Source organism: Panthera uncia (assembly GCF_023721935.1).
Source record: "Panthera uncia isolate 11264 chromosome A1 unlocalized genomic scaffold, Puncia_PCG_1.0 HiC_scaffold_17, whole genome shotgun sequence".
Taxonomy (NCBI): domain Eukaryota; kingdom Metazoa; phylum Chordata; class Mammalia; order Carnivora; family Felidae; genus Panthera; species Panthera uncia.
In genome coordinates, this window is record NW_026057577.1 from 112,878,954 (window position 1) to 112,902,113 (window position 23,160).

At 43.3% G+C, this 23,160-nt stretch overlaps 1 protein-coding gene across 3 annotated transcripts in view; it reads left to right on the plus strand.

Annotated features, from left to right (window-relative positions):
* Window positions 1–6,249: 6,249 nt before the first annotated feature.
* The window catches only part of ARL15 (ADP ribosylation factor like GTPase 15), a 409,306-nt gene continuing 392,395 nt past the window's right edge, over window positions 6,250–23,160 (plus strand). For all 3 annotated transcript variants that reach the window (XR_007461467.1, XM_049648078.1, XM_049648077.1), the window contains exon 1: window positions 6,250–6,417. Coding sequence is in view for 2 of the 3 variants with exons in the window: in XM_049648078.1 (XP_049504035.1) it covers window positions 6,370–6,417 (48 nt within the window). In the remaining variant the exon portion in view is untranslated. The remainder of the gene's footprint in view (window positions 6,418–23,160) is intronic.

The following is a 23,160-nucleotide window of genomic DNA, read 5'->3' on the forward strand; positions in this document are numbered from 1 at the left end:
ATATAGTTCCTCTCAGTCTCCAAAGCACCTTTATTTTCCAAATTTTTTTTTTTTTTTTCATTTCTTGAAATCTCCATTGCATTGAGAAACAGTAAGTACTTCACAATTAAAGGTAGGTAGCAGATTCTTCTGGTTTACCATACTGGTCTTTTTTATAATATGGTTATCAAGTAGGGCTTAGACTCTTGGTTATTCAAAGACTTGCAAGGAACTTAATGCACTATTTCCTGTCGTACAGGATAAAGAAATTCAGATGTTTCATCCCACGGAAAGTTCAAAACCACGATGAACATTGTAGAGTTAAAGTATGTTCAAAGATTTATCCTTCTATATCCTAGAATAGAAAAAAGAATATAATAGGAAGAAGCTAATGTTCAAGAATTTATGGACTGTGAGAAACAAATCAGACTATGAGAAACAAAATTTTAACTCGTTAAATGTTGGAAGAAATACCATTCATATTTGGACCCACTGCTCTAGAACAATATTACCATGAAGAAAGTTTTTAGGCATGGTCAATAAAGAAGGGAAAGGAGAAGAGATTTTGAAGAAAAAGTTAATATTGTCTTGAGCAAAAGTAGAGGGATAACATTATTCAAAATTGCTTACAGGTAGAAACCATCCAAATGTCTATCAATGGATGAATGAATGCGGAAAACTCCACACAGCCATACAAGGGAATATTATCTGGCCATAGGAGAGAATGTATGTGCCACAACATGGAGGAAACTTCAATATTATGCAAAGTGGAAGAGGCCAATCCCAAAAGACCACATACTATAGGATTCCATTCATATGAAAGTCCAGAACAGAAGTCTGTAGAGACAGAAAGTGGACTAGTGATTTCCTAGGGCTGGGGAGTGAAGGTAGGGGGTGAAGGGTGATAGCTCAAAGGTTCAGGGTATTTTTTAGGGGTGATTAAAAATGTCCTAAAAGTGGTGATAGTTGCACAAATCTGTAAATACACAAAAAGCCACTTAACTATATACTTTAAATGGGTGAATTGTATGGTAGGTGAATTCTCAAGGTTATTAAAAAAAAAAAAAAAATGGAAGAAAAACTCAAATGCCAGAGGACAAGTAAATAGAATTACAAACTGTCTAAACAGAATTAGAGTATCCTGGGGCCGCACCACCAAGTTTTAATTAAACTCTTTCTGAAATTGAGAGTTTACCTCATTCCGTAGGCATTAGTAAATTGTGCTCGTCACTTTGGATTTCCATGGGAGTATTTGCTTTTCCTGTATATCTTAAGATCAGGGTGTTAGGTTAGATATGGCTCCAAAGTTACCCGTGAATGTTACCTTATGTGGCAAAAATAACTTTGTAGATGTGATAAATTAAGGATTTTGAGACTAGGGGTTGTTCTGGATTATCTGGGTAGGCCCTACATGCAATTGCCCTTATAAGAGGGAGGCACAAGAGGTTAGACTACAGAGAAGGCAGTGTGACCACAGATGCAGAGACTGGAGTGATATGGTTGAAAGCCAAGCAATGTAAACAGCCAGAAGCTGGAAGAGATCAGGAATCCTCCCCTGAGATCTCTAGAAGGAGCCAACCCTGCCAGCACCTTGATTTTTAGCCCCATAAGACCAGGACTTCTAGTGTACAGAACGATGAGAGAATAAATTTGCGTCTTATGTCATTAAGTACGTGGTAATTTGTCACAGTGCCAATAGGAAACTTCAAAAATGCAGTACTAATTTTAAATGATCCTGGGGAGGTATTGAAGGATTGCCATAGCTTGATATTTAGTGCTTAGGTAGTGTTTGCTTGTGTGATCTAGTTTTTTTTTTCTCATATAATTATTTACCATTTTAGGTGGTGACTCTTCATTTTAAATGGCTTGTCTTGGTTTCATACTCCAAGACACAGCAAATTCTTTTTGGAAGAGGGGAGTTATCTGTTTAGAACAAATCCTTGCCCCCCAACCAGGAGTATAGACTTCTAGATCCCAAAGGGTCCTTAATCATCCGTGATTAGTGCAACTCTATATTTGAGTAAACAGAAACCTGGAAGGAACGAGTGACCTACCCAAGCTCCTTTAGTTAAGAAGTAGCAAATGTTCATGATTGCCAGGCCACTAATCTTTAAAAACTAGACATGTGAGACTTGAACATCAACTTGCTGGAGACAAAACTAGTTTAAGCTGACATGGAGATGTTTTAGACTTAAAACTTCCTAGCTGCAAGAATCCATTACAAGTAGGGTTCCCTGTACTTTGTAGGCCACCATGACCATGCCAGGAGCAGAAAATCCTTTTTTTGGTTTATTTTTGAGCACGTGTGGGGGAGGGGCAGAGAGCGAGGGGGACAGGGGATCCAAAGTAGGCTCCATCAGCAGTGAGCCTGATGCAGGGCTCGAACTCACAAACCGTGAGATCCCCTCCTGTGCTGAAGTTGTACGCTCAACTGACTGAGCCACCCAGGTGCCCCTGGAAAACCCTACTCTTAATTCAAGCCTCTAACCTCCTTCTGACCTCTTCCATTTATGAATCAAGTTCTGTTAGCTTCATAGGAGGTTCATCCTCTAGGACATAATGGTACTCCTTTCAAGTATAGGAAGCAGAGAAGAGGTTTGGGGTAAATCAGAGGTGGCTGGAGGTGGGTGAATGGTTGACCACCTAGAACAAGAAAAGCAGGGCTGAGAAGAAAATATTAAGGTCCTAGAAGTTATTGGAAGCAGTAAATGGGCAAAGTGCCCAGTGACCTCTGCAGAATTTAGTGTCTGGATACCACCACTTCTGAAAAAGAAGGTCCGTGGTTTAAGAGTCTTTCTAATGAAATACACCATCTCTCAGCTATTAAAGGATATACTCAAAGCAAGAATGAGGCAAGAGAAGCACTGCCTGCTTTGGAGTTGGGGCCAGGGGAAGAAAGGCTATAAGCTAGTAAAGTATTAAAAGTGTTCATACCCTCTGTACCAATAACTCACTTCTAGAATATTCTTAGGATAATTCTTATAAGGAGATGTGGACAATCCTATAAGCAAACATTCACTGTAATATTAACAATAGTACCTAATAAGGAATTTATCATAGTACATCTCTATAGAGCTGTATATAGCCACGAAACATTTATGAAATTCCAGGATATAGTGAAGTTTATGTAAAGTGAGTGCATGATACAAAACTAGCAAAGATTATATTTTTCCATAAATCACGTCGAACAACAAAAAAAAAGTAGATGGAAATTGCCATGGATGTATTGTTTTTTTTTTCCTGGATGGTAGAAATTGGGAGACCAAGTTGGAAACCTGCATTTGTTTCCTACAAACGACGCTTCAACAAACTTTTCTCTAAATCTGGCTAGTCAGCAGTCTTTATAGACTTGTAGACTATGGACTGTCAAAAGAATTTCTCCTTGCTTTTAACAGGCAACAGTGACCGGCTCTTTCCTCACAATCTGTGTGGTAATGCAACTGCCTCATGAGTTTATAGGTTTTCTTAGGTGTCTGGAAGAGGGTCGTTCTTGTTACAGCAAAGGCAGCTATGTTACTGGACCACGTCTTATTCAAGACTGCAGCCTGTTAATTGGCACATAGTGAGGTGAGCACATTCTAACCTCTCCACGCTTTTCTAAAGCACATATTGGGGTGGCTACGCAATAGCAACAGCTATCAGCTAAGACTGCAGCTGCGCATAGTGGGAAGTGTGGGATCTGTTCATACCAAATAATCAAGGTAGCCTCTCTCCTCTGCACAAAGTTTTATATACATCCCAGAAGAGTAGCACCTAATCGGAAAAATGTGCTCCATATGGAGTTCTGAAGGTTTAGGTTGAGATGCTTTTCCAAAAGGCAATATAGGATTTTTTAATACATCAAACACAAGGTTTTCCTTGGTGTGAGTCATAATGTACAAATGGTATGGAATATGGTAAATACTATGGTGCAGCCTTTGGAACTTGGAACAAATTCTTTCATCTCCCTGCTTTGAGTCCATTTACTCGTTCTGAGAAGTAGGTTAAACTATGTTTAGCCTAAAAACCTTCTGTTCAGGATTCTTTAAGGTTAAGTTTTATTTTATTTTATTTCAAGTTTATTTTAAGAGACAGAGTGAGCGGGGAGGGGCAGGCAGGGAGAGAGAATCTCAAGCAGGTTCCGCACTGTCCGCACGGAGCCGCATGTGGGGCTCGAGCCCACAAACCGCGAATTCATGACCCGAGCTGTAACCAAGAGTTGGACACTTAACCGACTGAACCACGCAGGCGCCCCACTAAGGTTAGCTTTTAAAGGAAAGGCAGAAGGCAGCTGCTCCTGAGTGGTTCTCTTCCCCTGCATAGAAACTGACAGGCTGTTTCAGAGTCTGACTTGGCAGTCTTCAAGACCTCAAATATCACCGAGACCATGGACCATAAGGTGTCTCTTTGCTAACTCAAGCCCTTTATCTTATTTTCAATATGCTTACTCAAGGAAAGGGAAAAATCAAACCCAAAAGGTTTCTGATCGGTTTGAATTATTTTTGCTAGCAAATTGAAAAGGACTTCCACATCTGCAACTTCAACCAGTTGTGCTGTACATTTAGGGAAGTCCATCACCTTAGAATCCAGGTCACAGTTTCTTCTAAATCCACATGTTCTTGGCCTTATGATAAATCAATCAAAATTGATTTAATGGTTTAAGGCAACTGAGTTAAGTTAGCTCCTACATAGGCAAAAGTCACTGAAATTTCTGCAGAAGTTCAATTTACTCCATCTTGTGTATAAGTTGGATCAACAAAGTCACGCTCTGTACGAAGTGTATATTTGGCCTTTAGTTACTTCAAAAAATCCTCTGGCCACAGGAATTCTCATTGTTTGGTAGAAGAAACAGGTTGAGAGAGGGGAGATCGAATACCCCCACATCACATGGCTTACTAACCTGAAGCTCCCTCTGAGGGTCTGCACTCCCTTCTTGCATATTTGGGGTGAATTTCATTGTTACCTAATTAACTGTTTTGGCAGGTGCAGGTAAGCTTCCAGTATGGAAATCCATGTTTGAAGATGCAAAAAGGGAAGGTGCCAAGTTGAGGGGAAAATAAAAATTCATCCCCTAATAGATTTATACAGTCAGGCAGTCTGTTCAGAAAGATTTCAGTTGAAGTTTGACATTTTATACATTATTGTATGGAAGCCCTAATTATTAACATAGGTGAGAGCAAGCCCTTCATTCTCAAGCTATGCAGGGGTGGGGAGCAGGCTGTTGCGGTACTTCACCGGTCATGTGAGCCTAAGTTGCCGTGTCTGGCATTGTGTGGTTGTTCCTAGGCTAAATCTTACAAAAACAAACAAAACAAAAAACAAAAACAAACAAAAAAAACCCCGTGTGTTTTTGTGTTCTTCTCTAACTTCTCGACTGACACAGCACCCCCGCCCCCTTAACAGAATGGCAAAATTCCAATGCCAATTTCCAAGTTACTTACCTGGAAATGCACCTGCTTATGCTCTTACTTCTTACCCAGGGCAGCAATACCGTATTACATGGGTCTTGTCAGAGAGCTGCTTGTTCGATTGCTCATTTTCTTTAGGGGTGATGGATTTGTGTTCGGTGTAACTGGACTCCGAGCATGCAAAGACCTTACCGTTTCTTTCTGGTGTTTGAGGTCTACTACCCTCAACTTTGTTCTTCTCCCGTGGTGGAGAGTGGATTCTGAGGACAACCTGGTGTTCTAAGGGAGCTTCTTGGGTTACCTCTGGCTGTGTGCGCTAAGCTGCTGTGTACCCTGAGAGACTTCAGGCTGGAGCTGTCCGCTTCCAAGATTCACGTCACCGAGTTCGGGAGGGGCTGCCCCTGTGACAGGCCTGCTTGCGCCGAGTACATTCCTTAGGCGCCCCTTCGGTGCTCTCTTGAGGCCGCAGAGGCCGCAGGAAATCACTCCGGAGAGTGGCGTTAGGTGTTGGTGGCTACCACGCCTCCCGATTCAGGACTGGCTTCCTACCGGGGGTGGGAGGGGACACCACGGTTCTTGTGCACTGGAGCGCAGTTCGGCTCCGCTCTACCCCGAATAGGCGGCTACGGAAGCACGCAGAACTCGGGCAGTTGCAGCACCGGCAGATTTTCCGCTCTTCCCGGCTCGCTCTTCCGCCTGCGCAGCCCTAGCCCCCGCCCTCCTCCACCCAGCTCACAGGAACCAGCGCCCTGGCCGCTCCCGCGCTTCTCTCCTGCCACCCGCAGTGGCCCGCTTTTTATAGGCACCGCAGCCAATGAGCGTTCTCCTTTCCTTCTGCCCGCCCGCCCGGCCAATCGCCGCGCCCCTTGTGTAATCTTCGGCTGCTCGGCCGCTCTCGGCTATTTTCGTTGTTGCTGGCTTTTTCAGGGGCTGCTCGCTCGCAGCCAGAGAAGCTGCTTTTTTTTCCGGGTTCGGAGCCGTTCCGGATGCTTTAGGCTGCCGGATGTCTGATCTCCGAATAACTGAGGCGTTTCTGTACATGGATTATCTGGTAGGTGCGGGGCAGGGGTGGCGTGTCGCCTCTTGGGTCCGACGTGCCCGATGTCCCTCCGCCTGGAGGAACAGCCTTTTTGCTTTCTTTCTTTGGGATGGGATGCCTTTGGGGTTCTTTCTCCTGCAGCCTGCTCTAGAGCTTTGCTGGGACTCGGAGGGTCGGCTGGCGGGGCAGAGATGGGTGGCGGAGCTGACAGGTAAACGTGCGGCCCCGGCCACCGCGCTGCGGGGAGAGGGGCGTGCTGGGGCTGCCAGGGAGATGGGGCCGCGGAGGTGGGGACATCCCCTGCCCGAAATCGGGTTCTTTGCTTCCCTCTGCGCTCCCTGCAGAGGACTTTCTTTCCCGGGAGGTAGGAGTTTTCTGCTCTCTCTTTTAGCAGAACTCCAGGTACTATTAAAGAGCCATAACCAGAATGGCTTACTAAGTGCCCGGCAGCCCCAGTCATTTGGTTGTTATTAGATCTCTAAAGCTATGACCTCGGTCGCGGTGAGGTTTTAAAAGCACATTACCGTAAAGTAGACGGGACTAAACTGCATCGCGGTCCTGTCGGGACTGGGTAAGGGCAGGCATTGTCCCACCGTTGTTGTGGTGGGTGCATGTGGCTTATGCCCTGGATCCCAGCTGTGCTTTTTAGGCCAGGCTTGTGCTGAGAAGTTTAGGTGGGAAGTGTCAGCACAATGCTGGGACTGGACATTATTTTGATAATGAACTCGAGTTTTTGTGGAATTATGCAAGCATCATGTATTGTTCCAGAAATTCTGTTTCCCTAGAGCTGCACGTTTGTGTTCAGGGGGATCCTCACTGACATTGGCTGTGTTCAGTCCTATACAATTACCAGGTTTACCTTGTTACCGCTGTTACGCAGAGTTGAAGTAGCTGGCTAAAAACATTGACCCTTCTGTGATCTTGTTGGACACATGCAGACGGTTGATTGTAGATTGGCCTGGCAGAGATTTGCTAGTGCCTTCTAGGAATTAAACTTAATGCTGTTCTAAGAAAGACTGTGAATGCTTTCATGATCAAGAAACGCTGGATACGGGCTGGTTTTGTAATGTTTTCTCGTATTTGGACTCATTCTAGTTTATGTGAAAGAGAGGTTTCCCCTAAAGCTTAGTGGTTTGATGTTGTTTGTTTTTGTGTTTTTTGTGGGGGAGGATGCTGGTTGAAGTTTATGCATGACCTTGTGTGTGGAGCAGAGACAAAAAATTCTGAGTTGGAATTCTGATCATTGGTTGATGTCAGTTATCTTTGTGATAAAGGGACATTATCCACCCACAACTGGAGCCAGTTTAAGGAGGTTATCTGATTGTGAGTGTTCTTTAAAATTAGAAGTGTCATGTAGGTTGAGTTGCCAAGTGTTCCTTAGGTTTTCTGAATTAAATAACCGATTATTTTGTAGCCTGTCTGTAAAATACAATGCTATGGTTTTGTTTTGTAGTTCTCAAAGCCAGAGTTTGTTGGGATAATTAATCAAATAGGAAAGGTAATTACCTGTAGTACTGAAAGCTAATATTGGATACTTAAGTAGTGCCTAAAAAGGAAGTCAGGTGGTTCTGACTATTGTATTTATTTCTTTTACTGGGTGAATTTTAAATTTCAAATAGCATCACAAAGCTGAGGTGCCAAAACCACCTAACCACTTGGGGGTTGGGGGTTGAAAATTGGTTTATTACTTAGGTGGATTGTCTGAAGTTGGTGAATGAATGTTTGTGGGGCTTTAGGGTACCTTAAAAGTAGATTCATTTCTTTGTCAATTTAACAGGTTTGTTTTACAATCACTGGGCCCCAAATTTGACACAGCTTTTTGATTTTTACCTGCCACGCCCCCACACGTCCTATTGCATTGGTACTAAAAATATCATTTTGTCCCTTTAAGCTTTAAAAAAAAAAAAAATCACAGCTGTAGTGAAACTGTTACATAAAAATCATTGGCTACTCATTGGAGATGAGAAAAGTCTTAAAGGAAGTAAGTCAGTTTTTATGAGTGTGCCAAGTATCCCCTGTGAAAACACTTAAGAAAAGCCTTAAGGATGAAGTCCAATTTTTCCATCTAATTTTTCAGTTAAAAAGACACACCTCTCCTGAGGTGGTCTTTTGTGTTTACTTCTTATCAACTCTGAAGAAACGAGGTGCCACACATCATTCCTTTCTTCTTGCCTTTCAAATGGACTTATTTGCCTGTATATAATCTTTATGTGGTGTGTATTAGAAACCAGTTTCTAGGGGGGAAAAAAACCCAATTCTGTTGACTGCATTTGGGATCTCATTTTTAAAACCAACTCCCAAGTTCTTTGACTTCCAGGAAAAAAAAAAATGCTCCTTTCATTAAGAGTTTCGCTCTTCGGATTTTGCTGAGCTTGTGGGCTAGAGCGAGCTCCCTGTCCGTGCACTTGACAGGAATACTGGTGTGTGCTGTCTTTTCTTTTTTAATCAGGTACTTGACTTTTCTTGCTGCTGTTGGAAACTGGAAGAGGGAGCTGTATGTATTGTCCATTGTTCTTTGGATGGGATGTCATCACTTAACCTTTTAGATTTGGAGGAGAATAGAACAGAGAAAAGTACAGGTGCTATTTTTTAACAGCTTTTAATAGGACTGTGGATATTAAAACAAATGAAGCTCTCTGCTCTTTGAGGTTGCTTTTGATTTTCTTAAATATTCTCAATTAGAGGTGACCAATAGGGCGAGGGACAGGGATAATGCCTTAATATTTAAGACAGGGTTTTTAAATTCAGTTCAGAGATATAGTAGCTAGCTTGCTAATTCTAAATAATTAAATATCAGCCAGTGTTCAGTATTTGAAATGAATGAGACAGAGGGACAATTCTACTTTTCTCACTGGCTTCTAAGTTGAGACCAGATAAAATCTGTTTGGATTAGGTGTTTTGTTCTAGGGAATGCAGAATGTATCCTTTACACTTCAAGATTATCAAGATTATTTGTGTAGCCTGGTGGCAATTTAAATATAAAAATCTCATGTTTTCCAGTTAAGGAAATTGTTGTAGGAGGCCGCATACCTTTTCTCCATTTTCATGATGGACCTTAAAGGCCATGTTCACATGTGTCAGGTCTGTGGGTAAAGATTTTGTTCCTGTTCCAATAGGCAGGACCAGCATCTTGCCCTTTTTTTGTTGTTGTTAACTTATTTAAACTCTAGTGTAGTGCTGGTTTCAGGAGTAGAACCCAGTAATTCATCACTTACGTACCACACCCTGGCCCATCCCAACAAGTATCCTCCTTAATGCCCATCACGCATTTAGTCCATCCCCCTACCCACCTCCCCTCCAGCAACCCTCAGTTCTATTGTGTTTCTTAAATTCCACATATGAATGAAATCCCAGGATGTTTGTCTTTCTCTGCCTGACTTATTTCACCCCCAAGCCAAATAATTCATTGAAGAAATGGGCAGAAGACATGGATGGACCAAAGAAGACCTCCGGATGGCCAGCAGGCATGTGAAAAGATGCTCAACAGCACTTATCATCAGAGAAATACAAATCTTACTCTCTTTTGACAGGTAGACCTAGCAAGACCGTGTGCAGAGCTTTTTGAATAAGTAGGAGAAAATCAAGTTGTAGTGAAAGAGAGACACATCTACCAGGTTTTCCTGGGAGGTTGCACAAGAACAACTTCTAGATTCCTTTCAGTTTCAAATTTTCTTTGTCTTCACTCCCATCGATTGGTGAGGATTTTACCTTTTTCCTCGTCCTGGCATCAAAACCCTAAAACTTTCTGCTTTGTATCCTGCCCGTGATGATTAAATGAGATCATGGAGGGAAAGGGCTTTATATAAACAGCACATTGTTTTTCAGATATGAAATGTTAATGTATCGTGATTACATTACTTATTATTAAACCTTAAGACCTTAACGACCTCTCACTGGTAAATATCGGGCTAACTTTTAAACTAGTGCCAGGATGTGGAAAGGTTTGGAGCAGTAATCAGCAAGTAGGATGTCACAAGACCGTTGCTTGTTTAATACTTACGAAAATAAACCACCTTTAGATATTTTCATTAATCCATTCAACAAATATTTATGGAACCCCTGCTTTGTGCATGGCCCTGAAAGTCATGGGGGACGAGCTCCCTGCTGAGATCCCTTGGCTGTGGGACTGCCAGGCTCGTGGCTCTAGGGGAGTCTGTGGCAGGACAGGTTGCATAAGGTGCATAGGAGAGGAGACAGCTTCTAATGTGCTCCTTGGCTTTCTCCTAGGTTTCTCATCTTATGTGTCTTTGTTTTCTTGTGAACTAAAATGCAGAGTTAGACTTGAAAATGTGACAATTAGCAGACATGACTAATCAAGCATTTTTAGTGGTCAACCAGTGATCACTGCATTTATATATTGTGTTTGGAATTTAAGGCCAGGGTTCTAGATTTCTTGTAGAGATTGGTGAACCCAGCCTAGTTTTTTGGTCCTAGGCTGTACCTGCCATTAGAAAGATTTATGTGTCAGTGGGGAAGATTGAGAAGGTAGATTGGTTTTTATTCTGTAAATGGTGATGGAACTTGGGCTGACTAACCAAGAACAGGAACTCCTGATGTACTTCAAAGAATGGAGCCTATAGGTTCTAGTAAGTTGTAAATGTGCCCATTTGAATCTGGTGTTTCATTATGTTTAAAGTGTGCTGCTTTTTAACTCTGAAGGACTCTGAACATAAGCTATGTGTTCGGACTGTGGACAAATGGACTATAACACACAGGCCAAACATTGTTTAGTCCTAACTGTAATTGGATTAGTCATGTAAATATTCTTTTATTAATCATAAGATTAAAATAATGCAAATGCAGATTAACCATCTGGAGTTGTCATTGCAAAAATGGTTGAACATCTGTACCATTAAGCAGTAACTGATGTAGAGGCATTAGCTCTGGTTCTGGAGATTCTGTTGCTGCAGTCCTTTGTTTTTTTTGTTTTTTGTTTTTTTGTTTTTAAGGTTTATTTTGAGAAAGACCTTGTGAGTGGGGGGGAGGGGCAGAGAAAGAGGAGAGAGAGCCAGTAGGAGACTATGAATCCCAAGCAGGCTCTGCCCTGACATCACAGAGCCTGATGCAGGGCTTGAACCCACGAAGACAAGAGATCATGACCTGAGCCAAAACCAGGAGACAGATGCTTTAATAGTCTGAGCCACCCAAGCACCCCCATTGCTGCGGTGTTAAGTCTTGAAATAGGACTCCTAGGAAAAGACCCACAGGAGAAATGATTGATGCCCTCTGGAAGCCTAAGCCATATGCTTGTTGGCATGGTGGGGGTGTGTATGGGGAGTTAAGTATGAGTTATGAGGATAAACCAGTTAACATTTACTGAGCACTTACTATGTGCCAGACAGCATTGTAAGCACTTTCCTGAGAAATGGTATTAAAATGAGTCTCAGTAGAGAGGTGGTTTCCCCAGGCTGACACAGCTAGCAAGTAATAGAGCTGGGCTTGCGGACTTCCTCCCAGCTTGGTGTTAAAGCTATTGGGAGGGGGCGCCTGGGTGGCTCAGTCGGTTAAGTGGCCAACTTCAGCTCAGGTCACGATCTCGCGGTCCGTGAGTTCGAGCCCCGCGTCGGGCTCTGGGCTGATGGCTCAGAGCCTGGAGCCTGCTTCCGATTCTGTGTCTCCCTCTCTCTCTGCCCCTCCCCTGTTCATGCTCTGTCTCTCTCTGTCTCAAAAATAAATAAAAACGTTAAAAAAAAATTAAAAAAAAAAAAAAGCTATTGGGAGATGGTTGAGATTCTTACAATGTTTTTCACGTAAATACTGTGCTGCTGCTTAAGTAAAGGGTAAAACACCAGGAGACTTGAAGAGACTGATCCACGTTCTCTCGTTCTCAAGGACTTGGCCCTGCTAAATGGAGTGTTAAGGAGAAGGCTGGATAGAAAACACTGTGATGTGGGGAGAGCCTGGGGGGCTCAGTCGAGCATCTGGCTCTTGATTTCAGCTCAGGTCATGATCTCACAGTTTGTGGGATTGAGCCCCTGCAGCATCCCATTCCATGCTGACAGCTTGGAGCCTGTTTCAGATATTCTCTCTCTCTCTCTCTCTCTCTCTCTCTCTCTCTCTCTGCCCCTTCCCTGTTTGCATGCATGTTCTGTTTCTCAAAATAAATATTAAAAATGTGTCCAGAGCTTCCTGCCCCATAGTGTCCTGACTCTGGTCACTGAGGTGACCTTCAGCATCTAATGTTTCATCAAGTGACCACAAATGGATTTCTGGGCAACCCTGTTAGCCCCCTACTGTCACTTCAGGAGCACCTTCTTCCCTGTCACAAGCCCCAGTTCTTTTCTGAAGAGGTCACTGAGATGGAGGAGGTAGTTGCCAGTTTTTCTGAGGTCCTCTATGCTCCTTTACCAAGTGCTGCCTGGGGAGGGAGGCTGTCCCCAGCAGACCCTAGGCCCCACGTAGCCTCTTGCTTACAGATTTCAGTTGGGCACAGCCCCCTGATATTAAGTATAAAGAACGTATTTGTTTTGTTTGGCTTTGTTTTTAAGAATTTGTAGACTGGAAAGACTTTTAGCGAGTTCTGCTAACTGTCACGGAGAACAAACAGTATTTTTTCTGATAACTTCTCACAAATTGAATTAACGATGGGCTTCTATTTTTAAGCCTCAGCCCCCTTTCGTTATGCTGTGGCTCTCCCCCTGGCATCTCCCCAAATGCTTCAAGCGTTTGGATGAGTTTAGGAAGCTCCGTGCTTGTCGACCTTCATTTTCAAGTGTCTGCGAAGTGTTTGAGCACATGGACTTCTAGCGGGCTGTCTTCAAGGGCGTGTGGCCATGGGGGCTACATTTAGAAGGGCCCCACGCTTACTTTAATGCTCTGGGGTTACCATCTTCTTGATTTTTGACGCTTTGCAAACATTTTCATTTTGCACTGGGCCTCACAAATGAGGTAGCCACTTCTGACTTCTAGTGCTAGCAATGTGTGACTCTCCCTTGAGTGGCCCAGGGTGATGGCTGTTCTGTCACCTGCATCAGGGCAGGGTCCCTGGCCCTCTTGCCCACCACCAGAATCAAAGAGGGGACTGTGTACCAAGTGTGGTGCGGAGCGTTTCACTCTTGTCGCCTGACTTAATCTCCCCATCAGTCGTGTTGATCAGATGCTACCATCTTACAAAAACACTGCTTTAGGAAAGAGGGAACTTGAGGTTCAGGACGGTGGCATATTGGCCAGTGGAGTGTTAGTTAGCCAGTGAGTCTGGCTTGGCGGATTCCAAGCCCATGCTTAGAAGCCCTTAGGACCGCCCACCTAATAATAGTTGTTGAGAGGATGAGAGGGGCAGCATGAATCATAGACACAGTGCTGGCGATTGAGGGCTCACTTGATTGTGGTCACTTGGTTTCTCGGGAGAAGCCCTCCCAGGAGTTCAGGGATAGCCCAGTTCCTGCTGGGGCAACTGCCCGAGTTTGTGCCTTGGGGTGACAAGGCCTTCATTTGTTTATCCATTTTCCTCTACTCTTTTGCATAAAGGTTGGCGTTTTGCTTTTTGGCTCACAGCCGCGTTACAACTACATGGTTTTGAGAGGAACTGTTTGAAAACTTGGATTTGCAGAATGGTCTATTTATCAGGTTCCTTTGTACCTAGATTTGCTGAGCACTGCTCTGACCTCTGGACTGCTTCTCTCAGGGTTGAGGACTTATCTCCTAGTAATTGTGTCCGTGTCTCCCCAAGAGGGATTCCTGGGGTTTTTTCAACAGCGTTAGCTGCCTCTCTAGCCTCACTCTTGGGGAAAGTGGATGACCGTCCAGAGTCTTCCCAGGACCATCGATGGAGGCACAGAAGGGCTATACCTGTTCCTAATCAGTCCCCTGATCATGGAGTCAGGAACTAAAACAAAATACAACCTTTTCAGAGTTTTATTTTTAATACAAATATTCCTGAGTACAAGTATTCAGGAAAATACAGAAAGCAACACAACCTACTTCTGTGTACCTACCTCTCTGATTAACAGTTGTTACCATCTTGTGATTTTTGACTTCAAAACTCTGCTTTAAAAAACAAAAGAACTCTAAGGCTAGAGCTAAAGCTTGCTGCTCCCATTTCTCTGTGCCGGTTAGTGGGTTTCATTCTCAAGCATTCTGTTTTTTTCCTTTTCTATACTTGCATACTTGCATGTACGTATAACAAATATACTAACGATGTGGTGAATGTAATTTTACAGCAATGGTAACATACCACCCTTTTTGAAACATGTTTTCTGTTTTCGAGATCAATAAATGTTGCTTGTATGTATCAGTAGATACTTGGTTTTTCATATTTCTGGTTTGGATATGACATTCATGCTTCTATATGTAGAGATCTTATTTGGATTTTGTGAGAAGCTCGGAGGAGAATAGGTGTTGGTTTGGAGGCGTGGTTTGTACACGTTTACTTGTTAGTATTACACAATAAATCCTATAAAGCTTGCACTTCAGTATTAGGATTCCTATCTTACAGTTGATAATCATTTTGTATTCCTACTAATATATGTATATCTACATACACATATTCTTGCCTATGTAAGGATGTGGATTATTTTGGTAACGTATTTATTATTAAAGTAAATGGAAATTCGGAAAGCACGATGGGGACAAAGTTGTAATCCAGTAACCCACAAAGAGCCAGTTAACATTTTCAACCCTGCATCGTAATGAAGGGAGTTTTATAACCTGCTTTTTACATCTATGAATATTTAAAATTTAAGTTTCTCCTCATTGATCTTCTGCATTATAATACTGACCATAATTTTCTTAACTAATCACCTTTCCATTGAATATTTTATATCCCGATTTGGGCTGTTATAAATAACACTGAATTGAATATTCTGCATAAATTCCTGGATATTCTATGCCAGTATATTGTCAAGTGTCGTAGTTCTGTGGTATTTAAATACATCTTAGTATGAAAAGGGGTTCCAGTGCCAAGGAAGTTTAAAAACTGGGTCAGACAAAGTTAAACAAGTTTCTTTATTGCACAGCCTTTAATATGTGGATGTACATGGCAAATTTCTAAAAGGGATTGCTACATCCAGTGTTTCTATTCTGGGGTATTTTTGTTTTATGATCAAGTTCTAGAAGTAGATTTGTAGGGTCAAAAGTTACCTGCATTTTAAAGCTCTTGACACTGATTAAATAAGTTAATATTTGTAATGTACTTAGAACAGCGCCTGGTTATAATCAGCCAGTGTTTAAGTCAAAGCTGTGTAATAAAGTTAGTGATAATGATGATGATTATTGATTGAGAATTTACTCTCAGATTCTGCAGGAAGTGCTTACTATGGGATTCTACTGTTCCTTTAGACTTTTCTCCAACCCTGAGAGGTGTAGGAATGTTTGTTCCTGTCTTGTGGTTGGGGAAACTGAGGGTCAGGAGGAGTGGAGTAATCACAGTTGCCTCGGTTGTTATAAGGGTTGGTGACATGTCCGTGATCTTAAACTGTACCTATCATTGCAGCAGAGAAGAAAAGAACCTTGAAGTTGTGTATTTGATTCCTAGGTATTCCTCCTTTTACCTGTGTGATCTAAGGTGTTTTCCAAATCTCAGTCCATAGCAAAATAGAAAAATCAGGAAAGTGTTGCAAAATAATTACAAATTTACAGACTTAAATTTGCAATATTTTCCCAACTTTTTGTAGGTATTAGAATCTACTGTCTATTCTGAAATGATAGTGAATGATAGTGTCTCTCTCAATGTCATTACCTAGCAGAATAAAAAGATGATATTCCTATATTCTCCAGGTTTTCTTTCTTTCCTTTTTTTTTTTGGTATGGATATAAGTATATATTTAGAATGTACTTATTTCTAAAACCCCAAATACCAGGAACCTAATCTAAGACAAATCACTCCAATTTTCTCCTTTGCAAGATTCAGACAGCATGAGAGCTTGCCTCTGTGATAACAACATAATGAAACTGTAAAGTTCTTAAAAAAAAAAAAAAAAAAATCACCTTAGATTTTTCTGAACTGATTGGTATGAGTCCATGGGACTCAATGTAATGGCATCGATAGAAGGAGGGGTAGGCAAGTGTAGATAAAGTGAGGTTCTATGTATGTCCTTGATTTCTCCCACCTCCTGCCCCCATCAGTGACACCTTGGAGAGTTTTCTTCAAAACTGGCAGTGTACAATTTTTGTGGCGTTAACTAAACATTGTGTAGGAACACGTTGTGTACTCTTTAAGAGCTAGACATCAAAAAGTCCTTGACCTTGGATAAAACTTTTTTTTTTTTTTTTTTTGGTTTCTTTCACAAAAAAAAAAATCCCAAAGAGAAGTGTTGATTTTTTTTTTTTGAACTTCCTCCTTCCCTCCTATTCTGATTCAGATTTTTTAAGACCGCAATTGTGACTAGTAAACAATCTTATTTACAAAACTGAGGGCTTTTTTGAGGGTTGAATGAGATAATACATTGTACTACTTGAGCACAGGTGCATGCTAGCTTTATAATAGAATATCTTATTTCTAATTTTCATTCACTCAATTTAATTGTGCACTTTACTGTGATGCCTCAGTCTAGATAAATGTATATGTACCTGAGTCTTGGTATCACCCCCAAATAGAGATGTAAAACATTTCCAGTACTCCAGAAGGCTCTCTTGTGTCCCATGCCAGGCAGCACTGACATACATTAGTTTTGCCTGATTTTGAACTTGACATAAATGGAGTCAAAATATACTTACGACTTCTTTCAGCATGCCTATGATTCATCCTTCTTGCATTAATCAGCAATTTATTTTTCATTGCAATGTAATTATGAGTCTATCTGTTGTATTGTTGGGCATTTAGACCCTTCTCAGTTGATATTGGAATCTGGTCCAAACATTCTAGCACATACTTTTGGTGGCAATATTAATTTCTTTTGGGTACGGTGGAATTTCAGGTTCGTTGGGTATATCTATGTTCAGGTTTACTAAAAACTGCAAAAACAGTTTTCCAAAGTGGTTGTACCAATTAGATTTCTACCAGTATAAGAGTTCCAGTTATTTTATGTCTTCACCTATACTTCTTGTATTGTCCGTCCTTCTGTCTACCTGTTCTGATGGCTATGTACTCCAGAGAAATTTAAAGTTGTCCAAAGCTGTTTTTGTTTTTTTTTTTTTTTTTTTTTTTTTTTAAACTTGAAGAAGTTCTTGGCTGTATTCTGAAATTCCTGCACTATTCAGCTGTGTGGTTCACTTAAATTCTGACATGCTGAAGTGGTACCATGGGAGTTAATTGACCTGATTTTGTTCCTGGCTTTGCCACCAACCAGATGTGGAGGTTTGGGCAAACCAGTCAGTCTCATTAACTTTTTTCTTCATCTATAAAAAGATGGGATTAATTAGGTGACCTCAAATGTTTATTTCATTTCAAAAGTTTTTAGTCCTTCGATATCCTTCCTGGAATAGTGATCTCTCCCATTCTTCTAATTTTACTTAAGGGATAAATTGCATCAGGGCAACTCTGTCAGTCATTCACTCAAACAACTCCAATTTTTATGAGCCTTTGATGTTCCGATGTGGCCCTGGCACTAGGGATATACATGTGAGTGAGACATTGGCCTGTTGTCAGGGAACTTCCACTCTTGGAGGCGAAAAATAAGCAATTACATCTTGGAGTGGCCTATTCCACTTAGAAGAAAACAAAGGTAACTGAGGGAGCCTATGAAAGGAAACTTGAGGGCCCAAAAGAGCTTCCCAAAGGAGTCATTGTTAATCTGCAGTGTTGAAGGCAAGTTGGCCCAGTGACAGGCAGGGCTGGGCAGAAGGAACAGCCTGTGCACTGACTCGGGGGTAAGTAACCCCATCACTTCAGGGAGCTCCCAGGGCTCAGTGTGACTGGGGCAGAGGTGAGAGCAATGGCTCCACATGAAGTTGCAGAGCCCAGCTGGGGTCACCTCAGGGGAACCTTCAAAGTTAGCCTGGAGTGACCTGGTCAGATCTTCCTGCACTGTGAAGGATCAGAAAGGGAGGCCAGACCAGAGCAAGAAGGCCAGTTAGGAAGATGCCATCCTGATCCTGGAATGAAATGATGGTATTCACAACCAGGTAGGAGCAGGAGGGATGCCCAAAAGTAGATGCTTCTAAGGGTTGTCGGAATTTCGTAATTGGATGTAGAAGATGAGAACAAAGATTTTAGCGCTTTTGGTTTGATAACTGTTCTGGTTATCCATTAGTGAGCTAACGAACCATCTTAAGAGCGGCTTCAGACAGTAACAACTTATTTTACTCCTGAATCGGGAGGTAACTTGAGTTCAGCTAAGCTGTTGTTGCTACGGAACCCTTATGAAGTTACAGTCACATGGTGGCTGGGGTCACCTCAAGTCTTCATATACTTGTCTGGCATTTGTGCTTGGGAATCCCCAAATAGCTGGGTGCTGGGAGACTGTGGACTCCTGGGTCATCTCTCTTCACGTGGTCTTCCTATAGGCTGCATCGGGGCGACTGGACTTCTCCCATCCAGGCTAAAGACTCACAGAGCATGTACCAAGAGAAACTGGCAGAACTTGAACTCTGGTCTGGCTAACATCTGACCTCCCAGTCTTCACTACTTAGGTGATACCTGAAGCCACAGCCATGAACAAGCTCGCCCAGGGAGGATTGTGTAGAGTGTGAAGAGAAGAATCCCGAGGAAACCCAGTGCCTCAGTTAATGCTGGCACATAGTGGGCATTCCTTTTTTTGTGTGGGATCAGAAAAAAGGAAAGGAGCCAGAAAAAGAGGCTGAGAGAGGACTGGAAGATCGAAAGGAAGCCTGGGGAGTGGAGTCAGGCTGAGAAGGGAGACTTTCCAGAAGGAAGAAGTGGCCAGTGGTGTTCAGTATTGCCCAGAGATCATGGAAATAAGGACTGAAGAGTGGCCGCTGGATTTTCATCAGGGTTGACCTGGGCCAGGGCACTCAGGCCTAGCGGAAGGTCAGAAGAGGACACTGCTGCAGTTAAGTCTGTCAAGGAATGGTACCGTGAAAGGGCAGACACCAGAGCCGGAACTGGAGGAGTGGCTTTCCTCTTTACATGGGACCCAACTTGAGATGGCTAAATGCTGGTGAAGTAAAAGAGAAGGTCACTTTGCTGATGGTGACTGAAATATGGTGGGGTAGGGGTTTGAGCTGAGTGGGGTTGAAACTTCAGTGAGGTATGAGGCGGAGTGATGACCAGGGATCCCAAAGTGTTGGTTGCTGCAGACTGTTGACATCAAAAGCCATGACTGAATGACCCAAATATGTAGGGTGGTGGAATTTTTTTTCTTCCATTCTCTATAGCTGTTTGGGTGTAGGTTTCAAGAGGTAGGCACTTAGATTAAGGTTTAGGATTTTTCCAGCATGAGTCAATGGGTGGATAACGGGATAGAGGAATTTAGGACCATGGCAAGACAATGGTTGACGCCATAGACCATGAGCTGAGTTACTGAAAGGAGGGCAAACAGGAAGTAAAGGATGTGCAAGGAACTGGTATCTTGAGGCTGAATAATGTGTCATTGGGAGTTCAATGTGGTCCGACAAAAGGGCCTGTGAACTTAAGATCACAGAGGTAGAGCTGTTCCCGGAGGGGAAGCTCTCGTGTGGCTGTGGTTGGTCAGCAGCAGAAAAGATGGAAGGGTTGGGGAAGAAGAAAGACAGCCGTGGTGTTGGATGGAGCATGCTCACGGATGGCCAGGTCATCAGGAACGTGGCGGGGCTCCGAGTGAGAGGCTGATCAAGATTCCGAAATGCTCAGTGAATGAGGTGAAGGTCCCTCAATGCCCTTGACAAGGAGTAGTAGAGCTAGATGCTAGAACTCCTCACCCTGAGTCTTGAGGAGTAGGACTGGTCTGGAGATCCTCGAGGATCTCCCAGGAATCGAGTTGGGCCGCACAGTGGACGGGACATTTCACAAAGCTCTTGCAGGTGGAGGGGAGTTTCATGGTTTAGTGCTGCTGATTCTACCATTTTAACTGCCGGGTAAGCTGCCTGACTCCAGCACCTTCACTGGATCTTTGGCAAGTTCCTTCTCAGTGCTTCGCTTTATTCCATTTGCAAAGTGGAGGATAGTAAGAATAACTCCTTGGGTTTGGTGAGGATCAACCGAAATAATGTACTCTAGAACAGTGCCAGACACCCCTCCTCCGTGGCTTCCTCTTACTCCCCGTCCTAGCAGAAAATACCTGCCAATACCAACAGGTGTTTTTTTTTTTTTAATTGAAGTATAATTGGCATATAACCTTATGTTCGTAACAGGCGTACAGCACAATGATATTCGTATAAGCTGCAAAATGAAACCACAATAAGTCTAGTTAATATTCTTCACCATATAGTTACATTTTTTTTTTTTGCGATAACATCTTAGATCTACAATCTTTCAAATATGCAATACAGTGTCCTCAACTAAAGTCACCATGCTGTACATTCATCCCTAGGACTTTTTTTTTTTTTTTTTTTTTTTTAATGTTTATTGTTCAGAGAGAATGAGAGAGAGACAGATACACAGAATGTGAAACAGGCTCCAGGCTCTGAGCTGTCAGCACAGAGTACGATGTGGGGCTCAAACTCGCGAACTGTGAGATCATGACCTGAGCCAAAGTCGGACGCTTAACTGACTGAGCCACCCAGGCACCCTAGGACTTTTTATAACAAAGTTTTTATCTTTTGACTCCTTTGACCCATTTTGCCACCTTCCAAACCCTGCCTCTGGCAACCACCATTCTCTTCTATGTATCCATGAGCTTGTTTTTGCCTTTTTTGCATCCGCATAAGTGAACTCATGCCATAGTTACCTTTCTCTGACTTATTTCACTAAGTGCCTGCCAACCGTGAAGGTGATGCTTTCTAAGGGCCCTGTGAAGTAGATACTTACATCAGCTTTGTTTTTCAGATGTTAAAACTGAGACCTGGAAAGGTTAATCAACTTAAGGAAATGTACCACGGGAGAAGGCTCTCTGGAAAGACTGGGGTGGAGGGACTGGTGTGAGCCTAGCTTGTTGGAGAGAAGGCACGGAGCAGTGTGGGGTGAGGGTAACTGTAGTGTGAAAGACGATGGAATCAGATAGGCGCTTTCCTCCCAGAAACTAGCTCTGGCAGTTCTCTGGTTAGGGAGTTCGGGGAAGGTGAAATCCAAGCTAGTTGCGCTATGGAGGGGCTCCTAGTTTAGATGAAGAAACCCATAGCTCATTTACTTGATTCTTAAGACTCTCTGCCTGCTCTTCTCTAAGAGGTGTTGAGCTTCCAAGGGAGGAGACTGGACTCTCGAGAGACTCGGTTGTTGTATCTGTCACACAAGCCACATCTCCTTGGAGGACTCCCAGGGTTGGGGTCCCTGCCGGCACCGGACTCCCAGGGCGGAGAACTGGTGGTTTGAGCATGGAGTTCAGAAGTTGTTGAAGATGGCCCAGGCTGGGGCCTTTGAACTGGACTGAAAGCTAGTCTCAGGCGGCTTGCGGGGCTGGGAGTTTTTCTTAAGGCAGCCCGAGAAGTTAGTGTGCATGTGCTGTGTCTGGGACTGCTGCTTAGTAATCTGGATGTTTTGTTAATAAAGCTGATATGGCCTGTGTGATCCTGACTTGTACCTATTTAAAACGGTCAGAACTATTTGCAGAAATAGGTTTTGGTTGGAGAATGGCCCTTTTCTCTCCTGTCTCCTTTCAGTTTCCTTCTTCCAGCCCTTCACTATGAAAACTGAACTGAGTCTCCTTCCAGGGCTGCTCTTGGCGCCGCCTTAGACAGTTCCACATAGTGGGCACTGCAGAAGTGCCTGGCCAAGGGAGCAGGTGTGGCTAGGATCCGGCTCCTGCTCAGCCGGCTGAGGTACCCATTGTGCACTGGCACAGAGGTGCTAGTGGGCTGGCTGTGGCCCCGCCTCAGGCCTCTGTTCCCGTATGTGTCACAGGGCAAAGCACAGTGTGGCACGGTGCAGGGCCGGGTTGTGGGCCTGCTTGTATTTCCAGAGCCTGGCACAGATCCACCAGACAGCTGCGAAGTCTGTGGTTGGGCCGAGAGGCTGCGCGGAGGATGCTTAAGGGCACGGACCTTGGAGCCACACTGCCTGCATTCACGTTATGGTTGCCACTTACCTGCTGTGCAGTCTCTGTGCCTCAGGTTCTTCATCTACAGAATGGGCACAATCGCAGTACCTACATCAGAGTTGAGTTAGAATATAGGAAGCACTGAAAAGAGAGCCTAGTCTCTCTAGCACTGTTAAAGTGCTGTCAAAGAACTGCTCTGCAGTTATTGGGCTGGGACTTTGTATACGAAGCAAGGACTTTGCGTGGTCCACCGCTGAAAAACTTCTAGTCTGGTTCCGTTCGTTTTTCTCCAATGCCAGCTTTTCAAAACTCTTCTTGCCTCCGCCGAATGAACGTAGTACAGAGTAACTGGGTTAAAGAGATTACAGCCACTTGGTACTTCTGTAAGTGGCAGCTATTTCTGATTTGCAGAGGTGAAAGGTCCTGGCGTGACCCACGGTGGCCCGCACCTCTCTGCAGCTCTGCTCGGAGCTGCTACTGGAGCTTGTCTAAAGGAGACCACTCCCTTTCAACTTAGCAGGCATATTTTCTGAGGTCCTTCTCTACAATTCTGGTTTGATTCCAACAAAAGGGGAGAATTCCAAACAGTTTGACTTTCTGCTTGGCAACACTGTTCCCCGTAGTTTGTGCTTGCTTGGCCATCTCTTCTATCCCTCCCTCGCTTAGAAATGTTTCTGGAGAGGCAGTGTGTCGTAGAGGACAGAGGACTAGGCTGATTTTTTTGGATGCTGTTGCTGTTTTGTTTCATCTTGAATTTTTTCTTCCTTCTCCTTTCCTTCTCCTTTCCTTCTCCTTTCCTTCTCCTTTC